Source organism: Eumetopias jubatus, unplaced genomic scaffold (assembly GCF_037043125.1).
Source record: "Eumetopias jubatus isolate StellerSeaLion01/CBP00866 unplaced genomic scaffold, mEumJub1_p1.0 scaffold_13, whole genome shotgun sequence".
Lineage (NCBI taxonomy): Eukaryota > Metazoa > Chordata > Mammalia > Carnivora > Otariidae > Eumetopias > Eumetopias jubatus.
Genome location: NW_028274819.1, coordinates 373,914 through 386,814, shown reverse-complemented (window position 1 = coordinate 386,814; position 12,901 = coordinate 373,914). Strand labels below are relative to the sequence as shown.

The 12,901-nt window shown below is 62.1% G+C and overlaps 1 protein-coding gene across 2 annotated transcripts; it reads left to right on the top strand.

Moving 5' to 3' along the window:
* The first annotated feature begins 5,670 nt into the window (after nt 1-5,670).
* GATD1 (glutamine amidotransferase class 1 domain containing 1) lies at nt 5,671-12,669 on the top strand. Of its 2 annotated transcripts, XM_028094204.2 has the most exons (8): nt 5,671-5,758; nt 7,627-7,703; nt 8,228-8,333; nt 8,691-8,798; nt 9,676-9,770; nt 10,465-10,558; nt 10,718-10,829; nt 10,921-12,669. In XM_028094204.2, the coding sequence occupies exons 1-8, from the start codon at nt 5,695-5,697 to the stop codon at nt 10,925-10,927; spliced, it is 663 nt and encodes a 220-aa protein (XP_027950005.1). In that variant the 5' UTR covers nt 5,671-5,694; the 3' UTR covers nt 10,928-12,669. The 2 variants fall into 2 exon arrangements, with proteins under 2 accessions (XP_027950005.1, XP_027950006.1); XM_028094205.2 differs by lacking the exon at nt 10,921-12,669 and having other exon boundaries at nt 10,718-10,833.
* The last annotated feature ends 232 nt before the right edge of the window (nt 12,670-12,901 follow it).

The following is a 12,901-nucleotide window of genomic DNA, read 5'->3' as shown; positions in this document are numbered from 1 at the left end:
GTCCCTGGGCCCCATGTGGGGTTCTGACGCTCAGCTTCTGTCTCATTGTGTCCCTAAACTTGAGTAATGCAGGGACCTTTCCAAAATGAAGCAAACTCTTAGGGATGTCCAGGGCTGTTTTTTTGTTTTGTTTTGTTTTGAGACAGAGAGTCAAAGATAGTGACAGGGAGCACGAGGGAGATGAGCGAGCACGAGCAGGGAGGAGCAGGGGTAGAGGCAGAGGGAGAAGCAGGCCTCCCGTTGAGCAGGGAGCCCAACACGGGCCTCAATCCCAGGACCCCGGGATCATGACCCGAGCCGAAGGCAGACGCTTCACGGACTGAGCCACCCAAACGTCCCCCGGGGCTGGTTTAAATTATTGTTATTACAGAACTACTTTTAAGGTCTTAAAAAATACCAGCTATATAAAGTATTCAGTGTATAAATGTACATACAACAGGGGTGCCTGGTTGGCTCAGCTGGTAGAGCACATGACTTGATCTTGGGGTTGTAAGTTCAAGCCCCGTGTTGGGTGTAGAGATTACTTAAAAAATCTTTTTTAAAAAAAGTACATACTATAGGGCGCCTGGGTGGCTCAGTTGGTTAGGCGACTGCCTTCGGCTCAGGTCATGATCCTGGAGTCCCGGGATCGAGTCCCACATCGGGCTCCCTGCTCGGCGGGGAGTCTGCTTCTCCCTCTGACCCTCTTCCCTCTTGTGCTCTCTATCTCTCATTCTCTCTCTCTAATAAATAAATAAAATCTTTAAAAAAAAATAAATTAAAAAAATGAAAAAAGTACATACTATAAATCTAAATCCAACTTCCCAGGCCACCAGGAAAACAGGAAAACGCAGGTGGGAGCATCATCTCTTGGGACAGTTGTGTCCACCGGCGGGGCACTGTCAGAGGGAGACCCTGCCGCCCCAGGGCACCACAGGGACTCCCCAGAGACCTGGGCTCTCAGCCTTTGTGCCAGCACCTGAGGTCTTCCTATCACCAGCCCACACCACATTGTGCCACAGGTGGGCTTCGTAGGGCCCGGGTGGCCAGGTTATAAGGATGCGGAAGATGTGTGCGTGGGGGGGCCCACTTTGTTTTTCTCTCTAGCACTCCTTCCCTCCCCCAAGAGTGGGAAACTCTTCTTTGGGGACTCCCGTCCTGGAATGCATTCTTGGTGTGACCAGGGAGTGGAGCTGGCCACTGTCTCCAGACCCTGTCCTTCTCCCCAGAGATGGGCATGGGGCTAAGTGGGGTCCTCTGGAACCTTTCTTCCTCCACTGGGGCAGAGTGATCAATACCCCACAGAAGGCATGCGTGACAGGCAACTCTGCTCCCGAGCCTTAACCCAGCTGCTGTGGGTCAGTCCTCTCTGACTGCTGGTCTTCAGCCCCCCACAGCCCCGGCCCTGTGGCTCCCTGACCTCACACCTGGTCCCCGGGCCGGACAGACAGAGGCTCCCTGTGTCCCGGTGGCTGTCCTGGCGTGCCCGGACCTCTCTGTCCAGTGTCTCCGGTGCAGGGAGGGCTGCTGAGGGCTGTCAGAGGGTTGGTGGACAGAATGTCCACCACCTGCCAGCCTCAGCACAGGGGACAACTGTCCTGGCAGGAGAGCAGCTCACCCCCTGTGCTGTTGCAGAGGGTGTCATGCTGGCATCGCTGGGACCCATCCCTGCCATAGGGAAGAAAGGCTGTCGCCCCCCACCCAGCACAGTGGTACCCGGAGGTGTGTTTGAGGGGAACCCCCTTCAGACACTCCTCTGGATCCTCCCATCTACCCATGCAACCCGGTCCTCACATCCTGGGCAGGGTGCAGCCCGCCCCCAGTCGCAAAACCCCACTCCAGGCCACCAAACTGCCTGCCCGCTTGGCTGACATCTTCGGCTCACACCCTGCCAGCCTGGGAGGGACATGGAAGCAGCAGCTCCCACCCTCTCAACTACTGCCAGTGTCCCACGTGATGAAGGCGAAGGGACCCTGTGCTCCCAGCCCACTGCCCTGGCCTCAGCAGCCCATGCCCTTAGGGGCGGCCACTCTCTGCCGTCCGGTTCAGGGTCTGCATGACTCACAAGTGCTTGGTGTCTAAGTCTCCAGATCCCACCCAGCCCGGCCTCAGACAAAGAAGAGCCTGAACCCTGAGCCCTGCTGGGAGGAGGGATGCATCTGGGGCCCAGGACATGGGTCACCTGGCCGGCGGTCCTGAGAGAGAGCCCAGTCCCAAGTCTCCTGTCTGAGGTCCACGCAGTGATCAGGCTGCCCTAATCGGGGGGGGGGGACACTCACGGCAGCTCTGTGAGTTTAGGGGGTTCTCAGAAAGGGAGTGCCTTTCTGAGGGCAAATTGTGCCTCTGGTACCTCTGGTGCCCATGGCTTTGAAGGACAGTTAGGAGTTTGCCAGACAAAGAAGAGCTCCAGCATTTCAGAGGGAAGAGTAGCAGGTGGAGGAGTAGCAAGCCAGGGAACAGCTCAGGCACACTCTGGAAAGGAAGGAAGCATGGGAGCCTGGGGGTCCTGAGGCTTTGGTGGGCCCGCCTGCTGCAAAGGCCCCCAGGAACACCCCCCCCCCGCCATCCATCCTTGCTCCATCTGGAGCAATTTTCAGACACAGGAATGAAACAGTGAAACCTTCTGATTGGTGCATGACAACATGTCATGGGACCCCCTGCACCTTGTGTTTCAGGGTCCCTGAACAAAGGCAAAACCCCAGGTTCAAGGCCATCACTCCATGGCAGCAGAGCCCCTGTGCCCGGTCCCCAAGCCCCCTCCCCCAATCCTCCCTCCCCCACCCAAGCAGTCACTATTGGATGATGCGCACCTGAACAGCTTGTAGATGATGCCCTAGAACTCCACGCCCATGAGCCCCACATCTCAGGACCTCACCTGTGACTCTGGCAAGGGCCTAGGGAGGGCCTGGGGATGGAGGGGGCGTTGCTCCCACCACAGGGCTCAAAGTGGGAGACCCTTCTCCCCCAGGCCTGGATCCTTCCCAGGAGACAGTCATCAGACATGGGCCACTGGCTGCAGACCCTCTGTCCCCTGAGACTCTCCTGTGCTCTGCCCTGGGAGGAAGAGCTAGCTGCCAGTTGATCCCCTGCAGCAGCCCCGGTCATGCCCAAGGCAGGGCCTGAGTAGCATCCCCCTTCTCACCTGTTGGGCGTGAGGGAGTATAAGGGGCAAGGGGCTGACCCACGGGAATGGGAACCCATTCAGGAAGGGGGTCGATGATCCAGCATGACTGTGTGGGTGTAGAGGGCAAAGGACCACAATCTCACCTGGGGGTACCCCCACTGAGGGCTAACCCCAGTCACCATGGCAGGGCCTCCAGCATCATCTTGTCCAAGTCTTCACTGTCCACAGGGGCACACACAGAGACGCAGGCCACTGCCAGACCCAGACTAAGGCCTCATATCACCACACCTGCCCCCATGCAGGCTGCCCCCCCAACTCCAAATGCCATGAGGGATCCTTACAGGCTTGCCTGTGCTGGGAGCCACTGACACGCCCACACATACTGGCCTGGACACGTGCAGGATTATGTGCACACAGGGGACCTGGGCTAGAGGGTCTGCTTCTGCTCAGGCAGGTGGTTTCATCCGGCAGGCGTCCTGCAAGGACCCAAGTGTACAGTGGGGTGCACACCACCTGTGGGCACAGGGGCACACTTGTGCACACACGCTCCCACATGCACGTGCACAAACGCATCAGCCTCGATGCACAGTGCCACAGCCAGGCTACCTCGTCTATCCTCTTAGTGACAGAGAAGACCAGCGTGGCTTAATGACATCTGTGATGCAGGAGGAGGTAAGTGTTAGGGCTGCCCTGGGGTGGTGTAGGGGGCACTGGTCCAGCAGGAGGATCTCATGGCCCTCGCTGTGGTCTGGCATCTCCAGCCCCTGGTCCCACAAATATGCATGTGGGGGGCCCGCCCTACACCCAGAAAGCTCTTCCTGTGGCGAGGCCTAGCCTATGGTCTGACCTTGGGCCTGTGGGCCTCCATCCAAAGTCCCCCACCCATCCACACAGCTCCTGTCCCCTGTCCTGAGGCCCTGCCCATGCCAGGAGCCCCTAGCTCCTGCTTCACTCATGACGGGAGGGCCCTGCCGAGGTTGAGGGTCGCATGCAGGTAGTCAGGAGCGGTGGGAGCATGGGGCCTCGTTGGCAGAGGACAGAGACAGTGGTTGTGGAGGCAGGCATGCCCAGGAGAGGCACCTTGGCCTCACTCCGACCACTTTGGCATTTCTTTTTTTTTTTTTTTTTGAAAGATTTTATTTATTTATTTGGCAGAGAGATACAGAGAGAGAACAAGTAGGCAGAGAGGCAGGCAGAGGGAGAGGGAGAAGCAAGCTCCCCGCCGAGCAGGGAGCCCAATGCGGGGCTCGATCCCAGGACCCTGGGACCACGACCTGAGCCGAAGGCAGCCGCTCAACCGACTGAGCCACCCAGGCGCCCCACTTTGGCGTTTCTTATCCATGACACAGGTTTCCCTAGTCAGACCAGAGGCTGGCAGGACTTTGAGGGAACCCTACTGCTTGCCCTTCCTCCCTGGAAGCAGGGGGTCCTGGAAGGTGGCCTGTGGGGGCCAAGGGCAGGGGCTATCCCTCTTCACCACCAGCTTGTGCCCAAGGCCCTCTCCCAGCCTCCCTTCTCTCTTGCCCAGGCCTTAGAGGGCACCTGACAGTCTGTGACCCACATGTCTATCCACCTGACTGCCTCCCACACAATCAATGGAAACTGCTCCAAATGCAGCTCGGCCCAACAGCACCCAGAATCACCTCAGGAAGTGACACCCATATTCTTCCAGGGACTCAGCTGAGCCCCCGTGACCCTGGATGCCTCTGTCTCCCCGCAATCATCCTGGTGAGGCAGAACCCATCCCTCCTGCCCCCGCATGGTGCAGACACCTGCAGACCCCTCCCTGGTCTCTGGACTCCCACCCCTGCAGGCACAAGGACCAACCGCTGCAGGCCCGCCCTTTCTGCCCCAGGGGAGTGTCCTCCTTAAAGTCTTTTCCTCCTTAGATGTGTTCCCCCATTTCCCCTCTGAGCTCTCACCCCCCCACCTCCTCTCCCTGTTAGGTGGCCCATTCTTCTCACTCACTAACAAACTGCTGGCACCTTCTATGCATCCATGTTCGGAGCCCCCACCCCCAGGACATGAGTCCCACTGGGCAGGGGGGACTCAGTGATCGAGGGTTAAATGTCCAAGTCCACGAGGCAGGGACCATCATCCACGGGAAGGGACCCTTGCCCGCTGGGAGGAGGCCCTTAACTACAGGGAGGGACCTCCATCCACAGGGAGGGACCCACGTCCACGGGCAGGAGTCCTCTCTCCTGGTTCACGCTCCTGTCCCAAGGGACGAGGGAAAGGGGAAGGCACCGTGTTCCTGACTGCGACCAGGGGCCGGGCCGGGGGTCTGCTCAGGGATGCTGAGGCGTCAGGCTGAGGAAGCCGGCCCGCGCTCCCTCCCGCGGCCCCGGGGCCAAGCTCCGAGCCCCGCCTGCACGACCCCCCGCCCCCCGGCGCCGTCCCCCGGCACCGCCCACCGAGCTGGCCGGGCCGGGGGCAGGGCAGGGGAAGAGACCGCGCTTACGGGCGGCCCCGCTCGCGGCCCCGCCTCCAGACGTCGCGGCACGTGACCAGCGTTTCCTGGCCCCGCCCCCCGCGCGCACACACGCACCATACTTCGCGCACGCGCAGGACGCGCCGGTTTGGTGGAGCCCATGGCGTCCGAGCGACTCTCGAGCCGGCCTGCCTGCCTCCTCGTGGCCAGCGGCGCCGCAGAGGGTGAGGCTCGCGAGGACCGGCTGGCGTCCAGCGGCGCCGGCGGGCAGGCCCGCCGACCCCGAGCGGTTCGCTCTTGCGCCGCTTCAGGGAAGCAGGTGGAAGCCCCTCCTTGGGAAGGGAGCGCTGCCGGTGCCCCTGGCCTGGCCCGGGTCCCCAGGCCACACCGGAGCGCGGGGGCCCTGGCCTACTGCAGGGGGGACCCGGAGCCCGGCGTTTCTGTGGGAGGAGAGCGGGTCCCGGGCTGGCGCCCCCGGGTGCCGCCTCGGGGGCATGAGGTGCTGGAGTTTGGGGGCCTCCGTGCGTCACGTGCCGGGGCTTGCTGTTCAGGGCGGGCAGGCTAGGGTGTGGTGAGGGGCGGCGGGCTGTCCGAGGAGCTGCGGGGGACGGCCTGGGTTCCGGCGCGCCTGGGGGTTAGGCGGCCAGCGGGTGGGACCATGGGCCTTGCCGAGCAGGTGGGCCGTGAGCCTGTGGCCAGGGGGCTGAGGGGTTGGAGAAGGGACTGTTCTGGGGGCGGAGATGTGCAGTGGCAGAGAACCCCTCAGTCCTGCCGTGTGAGGTGTGTCCCGGGAGAGCTTGGCGTGGGGCTGCGGCAGGGCAGCACGGCTGGTGGTGGGGTCTGCCTTACTGGCGCAGATTCTCGCTCAGGGCCAGCGGGGAGGGGATGAACGACGAGCTGGAAGGCACCTGACTGCCCTGAGCACTTTCCAGGTCCTCTCCTGTGCTTTCTTTTGTCTGAGGGAAGTGATGAGCCCAGGGTCACATAGTGGAGAACCCAGGGCTGGGACCTGGGGTCTGGTTCTGGAGCCTGGTCTCCTTGAACTCTAGCCTCCCAAGTGGACAAGGGAGGGAGGATTGCAGGTCGAGGAGTCACTGTGTGCTGAGCCCCGGGGGCCCTAAGCGCTGTGCCCAGTGTGGGTGGAAGGAGCCATCAGGAGTGGGGCTCAGTCCTGGAGAGGCGGGCTGGGGTTACCAGAGGTGGCTGGTTGGAGTGGGGTAAGGATGAAGAGGGGTCGACTGACGTGGCTGTGCCCTGGGGAGGGGACACAGCTCTGAAAAGGCCACTAGGGCACTGTAGGCAAGAGGGGGCCCTCCAGAGACCTTTGAGGAGGGGTGAAGCCGTGTTGAAGGAACTGAGGGCAGAATCAGGCAAAGTCTGGGGGATGATTTGTGGGTGTGCTGTCTTTGCTCAATGCATGCAGTCTGTGCAATACCCATTAACACGTGAGGGTGAATAAAGATGAAGATGAGGTTTAGGAATTGGGTCCAGGATTAACATAAAAGTGGAGGGATGCACACCGAGCCTGTTTAGAAGCAGATATCCTTGGTGGGGCCACAGCCCCCAACAACTAGGAATCTTTTGGACTGGAAATGGGCAGAAGAGGGCTGTGAGCAGCACTGGGGATGGGGGCAGGGTCCAGGAGCCTTGTGAGCAGAGGCCAAGTGTCCTAAAGCGGGGATGAGGGTGGGGCCCGCTGGTGGGGATGGGGGGCGGGGCGGGATGCACCCATGTTCTTGCTGACACTTTCCGTAGCCCCACATCTGAGGACACAGACCTTGCTCACTGTGGCCTCTCCCTGGCTGAATGCTGGGGGTGGGAGTGGGCTTGGTCACTGGTGGTTCAGTGAGTGAGTGGGGGGACCTTGCACTTGGGTTTGCCTTCTGGAGAGGCTTGTAGTGGCCAGCCTGGGGAGAGAGCCCGTCCTGCGGGGGGTGGGGCCTGTGGGCTGGGGCTGCTGCCCCGGGACGGTGAGGTGGGCCTTGGGTGAGGGCAGACTCCAGGCTGGAACGAGGACAGTTGTGCCCTGCAGCCCCCCTTCCTGCCCACAGAGCCCAGCAGTGGCCTTTTTAGAGCTGTGTTCATGTTGCAGGTGTGTCTGCCCAGTCCTTCCTCCACTGTTTCTCGCTGGCCAGCGCCACCTTCAACCTGCAGGTGGCCACCCCTGGGGTGAGTCAGCCAGACTCATGGGGTCTGTATGTTTTTGGGGGCGAGGCTTGGAAGAGTGCTGTCACTCCCTGGGAGGAGCAGGGAGCCTGAGGCTGGTGTGACCCCAAGAGAGGTGGCAGGGCTGAGGGTTAGGTCCCTGGTGGCATCATCAAGCTCAGGTCCCTGTTTCCTGGGCTCTGGCCCCACTTGTGGCAAGGGAGACCTTTCATCATGGGTCAGCACCTGCATATAGGAGCAAGGGTGGCACAGACCTTCCACCAGGAGTTCTCTGGCGTGGCACCTGGAGGTCATGGCAGCGATGGGTTACATGTTGGTCACTTTGCTTGTGTTGTCATTCCCCAAGGGGACAGTAGCTCCACTTTATAGGTGGGAGACAGAGGCCCGCAGGGGGCAGCTGGGGGTGGGTTGTGGCACGGCTAGGTGAGGGGGCTGGGCTGTGCCCAAGCTCTTGTCAGCATTTCAGGCCCCCGTGAGCCAACAGTGGGGTGTCCGCCCCTGGCCTGCAGCCTCTGGTGCTCTTACAGGGGAAGACCATGGACTTCGTGGACGTGAATGAGAGCAATGCTCGCTGGGTGCAGGATTTCCGCCTCAAGGCATATGCCAGCCCTGCCAAGCTGGAGTCCATTGATGGTGAGGGGCCCAGGGTGCTGAGACCTTGGGGCTTTGGGTTGTGGGGGTTCCAGGTGGGTTTGTGGTCTCCAGAGCGTTCCCTTCTGCTTCTGATGCACTCAGGGCTTGCCACGAAGTGCTGTGACCGTCCAGGGCAGCGTCCAGTCCCAAATCCTGGGCCCAGAGTTCTCTGTCTAGGGGAGAGAGGTGGCTGCACAGGGAGACACAGAAAAGGCAGGGTTGGCTTGTGGGTCTCGGGAGCCTTAGCCCGTGTGGGGAGAAATGACAAATGATGGCAACTGGCTGGTCTTCGTGGGGGGCTGGTCCCAGCCAGCAACCTTGCTCTCTCTAACTGACCTGCCTGTGATCTCCCTGCAGGTGCCAGGTACCACGCCCTCCTGATTCCCAGCTGTCCCGGGGCGCTGGCCGACCTGGCCAGCAGTGGCTCCCTGGCCCGCATTCTCCAGCATTTCCGCTCAGAGAGCAGTAAGTGACCTGTGGGACTGGGGTGTGGATAGGGGCTTTGTAGGTTCATGAGAAATGGGGCTCAACCAGCAGCCAGGAGAGGCCAGAGGGGATGTTTCAGGGCCCAGACAGGGCAGATATGAAGAGCCTCTGATTTGGGACCTGGAGGGCACGGGTGCACACATTCGAGGTGGGGCGCCCCTCAGGTCGCTGCCCCCGGGTGCGCTCTGCCTGCCTCCCGTGGGGGCTGGTGGCTGCCCACCCCCCAACTCCCTCTGAGGTGGGTGGGCAACATGCTGGCTTGTTCTTCGTGGGCTTCAGGGTTTGAGGCCAGCAGGGGCTGTGGAGATGTGGCGTGCTGCCTGGGCCTGACTTAGGGCTGTGCCGGGCATGTTGGCGGGACGGGGACAAGATGCTCATTAGGGACCAATGGACAGAAACCCAGGGGCTCCACACAGTGTCCTTTGTTAGTGGGAACAGGGCCTCCGTTCCCAGCACGGTCTGGACAGAGAGTCATTGTTCCCGGCCGCCGCCGCCACCGTGGGAATGGTAGGGCCGGGGCACCGCAGGGGCAGTGGAAGGACAGGAGGAGCGACGGGAGGGTGTTCACGGACGGGCTGCCCGCGTGCGGTGCAGGCTGTGTGCTGGGACGTTGGCAACACTGCAGGTCACGCCAGGGTCTGTGGGTGTGGTGCGCTCCAGGGCTTGGCCGCTGGGCCTGCCACACCCTCACGACTGCTTGTGTCTGTGTTTCGGCCACCAAAGATTTGCAACGGCTGTGAAGCAAGCCTAGTCCTGGAGCCGACTGTATGGGGAGGGAGCTCTGAGGCGGGAGGTGTCGGGAGAGGGGCAGCGGCCCCGGTGGTGTCCAGGGCCTCAGCCCTGCCCGTGCTTTCAGAGCCCATCTGTGCGGTTGGCCACGGCGTCGCAGCCCTGTGCTGTGCTACCAACGAGGACCGATCCTGGGTCTTCCAAGGCTACAGCGTCACAGGGGTGAGTGCCGTGCAAGGGAGGGTCCCAGGCTGTAGACAGGCGTCAGAGACCTGCATACGTGCTTGAAAGCTCAGGGACTGTCCCCTCTGGCAGGGTGACGGTCACTTGCCCAGACCGGGATCACGGAGAATGCTGGCACCAGGCTGACAGTTGTGCTCTCCCCTCCCCTCCCCTGCTGATATCCAGGATGGCCCCAAGGCACGGCCCGTGCTCTGGATGTGGGGAGGGAAGCACAGCTGGGGCTCTTGATAGGGTAGGAGGCAACTTTGGGGTAACTGGGAAGGAGCTGGGGTCGGGTTGAGACGTGACTTTTGTGCATGTCATGTGCACGACACCCTTCGGGGCCAGGAAGTTTGGGTGCAGGGCCTGGAGTTAGGGAGAAAGACCTAGCTGGACAGGGGGCCAGAGGGAGGGTCTAAACTGCGAGGACGTGGGCTGCATGGGGCCAGCCTGGCGGGTGGTGCAGGGGGCAGGCCGGCGGGGGGAGGAGAGCTGCAGGGGCACCATGGGGCAGCTGTAGCCACACCACCCCCCTCCTGGGGCTCTGTGCCCTGCTGTTCTGCCCATTGCCCACTGGGGGCCTCGGCCCTGAGGCCACCTGCCAGGCTCGCTTACTAGCCCTGATGCTAGGGGAGGGGCGACCGTGGAGGCCATGGTGCCCTTACGTGGGGGCGGGAACCCCTATCCCCCACAGCCCTCCGTGTATGAGCTCGTCAGGGCGCCTGGCTTTGCCCGCCTGCCCCTCATCGTGGAGGACTTTGTGAAGGACGCGGGCGCCAGCTTCAGTGGTGAGCCGGGGGTGGGGGACACTGGCCAGGGGCTGCGGCTCAGACCTGGGCAGGCTGCCTGGAGCTCTGGGGGCCCCTGGGAGGGAATGGGGGCTGGTTGTCAGGGCGTGCCTGGCCTGTGACCCTGTCTGAGGCCCGCGCCCTTGGGACTTCCTGCAGCCAGTGAGCCTGATGCCGTGCACGTGGTGCTGGACCGCCACCTCGTCACGGGCCAGAATGCCGGCTCCACTGTCCCAGCCATGCACAACCTGCTCTTTCTCTGTGGCAGCCGGTGAGGAGCCGTGGACAGGGTGGCGGGCGGGATACTGGCTGCTGACCAGCCCTTTGCTGGAACCTGAGCCTTGACCTGACCTGTCCTACAGGAAGTGAGATGGCTTCCCGCCCGCCAGTGGACGCCGCCGCCTCTAGACCGCCCAGGTGTCCTTGGAGATGGCTGGATTCCTCAGGCCTCCAGGGACCCCGCCTCTGTGACAGCCCTGGAGAGTGACTTTCAGACACCCCAACCTGACCCAGTGGGATTGTTGGAGGCCCCCGAGAATCAGCCCTGCAGAGTGTCAGCTCTGGGGGAGGGGTCGACCTCCCAGCCCCCAGGCCATTTGCTTTCCTTGGGACGGAGCGGGGGAGCTCAGGGCCATCAGGTACTCACTGAGAATTTCATGTGAGCTTAGCACGGAGAGCTGGTCCAAGTGAGTCGGCCGTGGGGGTCCTGGTGTGGGTCTTGGCCCCTGTGGTCTTCCTGCGCACTGCCGGCCGGCCCCTCCCCTCTGCCTGTCCCTGGCCACCCAGGCTGAGCCTCTCTGGTGGCACCAGGATCCCGTTTTGTGCGGTGAGGACTGCCCAGGCCTCTGTGCTGCCCCCCATTCCTCTGGGTGTCGGGGGAGCTGCGGTCTGGCCGCTGGAGCTGGCTCAGCACTTTCCACTTCCCAAGGCTGGGGGGCGGGGGGGCTTGTGTTGGACGCAAGCTCCCGGCCCCCAGACCAGCCCCAGATCTCCCAGTGCTGAAGGAGCTGCCCTAGTTTTAATCCTTGTCTGGTGTATGGTTTCATGGTGACACCACGTGAGGTCATCGGTTCTGACGTCGAGAGAAACACGTTTAACCGGGTCTTCAGGAAGCCGCGCTGCTCACCCATAGCCCTGCCCGCGTGGCCTGTGGGTTTGTAGCTGCTCCAGGGCTTTCGAGGTAGACGTGACCAAAGCACGGGCCCTACTGGGCAAGAGGCCTGGGGAGCAGCCACCCTGGGTCTACATGTGGGGTGCCGGTCGGTCCCCCCCACCCAGGCCTCCACAGGCCTGTGCTGGGGCTGCTCCTTCCTGGCATGGCTGGATCACCCTCTGGTCCCGGGGACCAGCCTGGGCCTTGGATGGGGCCTCCGGAAGCTGGGCAGCTCCTCTTATGGGCCCCGCTTTTGCCTGTTCCCCACCCCGACTTGGCCTGTCTGGCTCTGCTGTGTCCAGCCCCTCAGAACAGAGGAGGGAGGCGGCGAGGCGCCCCCCGAGTCCCTGGCTGCTGCCAGCACCATAGAGCGCGCAGAGATGCTCCCACCCTCTCGGTTGGATGTTTTCGGGGGGGGACCGTATCAGGAACTCCTGACGCCATGGCCAGGCTGGCCGGCTCCACCGAGGCCTGGGCCCTACTCCCTGCCTCAGGTACCGCCACAGGGTGATCGATGTCTCTGGACAAAAGCTTTTTTACAGATCACGCCTTCTGGGCTCCATCTGTGTGATCTGCGAAGACCTAATAACACTTGCCAAGATCGGCCGGACTACTCCGGGGTTCCACATCAGGGGGCAGGGCGGGCGCCCTGGGTGGCCGTGGCGGCTCGCTCCTGGCTTTGCCAGGCGCGGGGCACAGGGCTGGGGCAGCCTTCAGGCTTAGAGAGGGTGCGGACACTGCAGGCTGGCTGCCGCTCTGGGATGTCCCCACGTGCCGTCCGCCCACCAGAAATAACCAACAGCCCTGCAGGAGTGACCCCCGAGTGTCGCGGCATCATCCACGGTAACAAACACTTTAAGCAAGTCGTAGTTTCCCTGAGTGTTTACCAGACAATGCTAATATCCGCGTGGTAGAAGGTGACTTGGCCAGGGAAAAGAATAAAGTCCTGGTAACATTGCACAGACTGAACCTTGACCACATCCTGCAAAGAAGCCAGACCTCAAGGGTGTGTGTGTGTGAGTCCATTTACACGAAATAGCCAGAAAGTCCAGTGAGAGTAGTCAGGGGGCAGGGGGTGCAAATGAACAGGACGCCTTTCAGGGTGACGAGAATGTTCTAAGGCTAGGGGGTCGGGGTGCCTGGCTGGCTCAGTCGGTAAGCACGCAACTCCACCTTGGGGTGGATTTGTG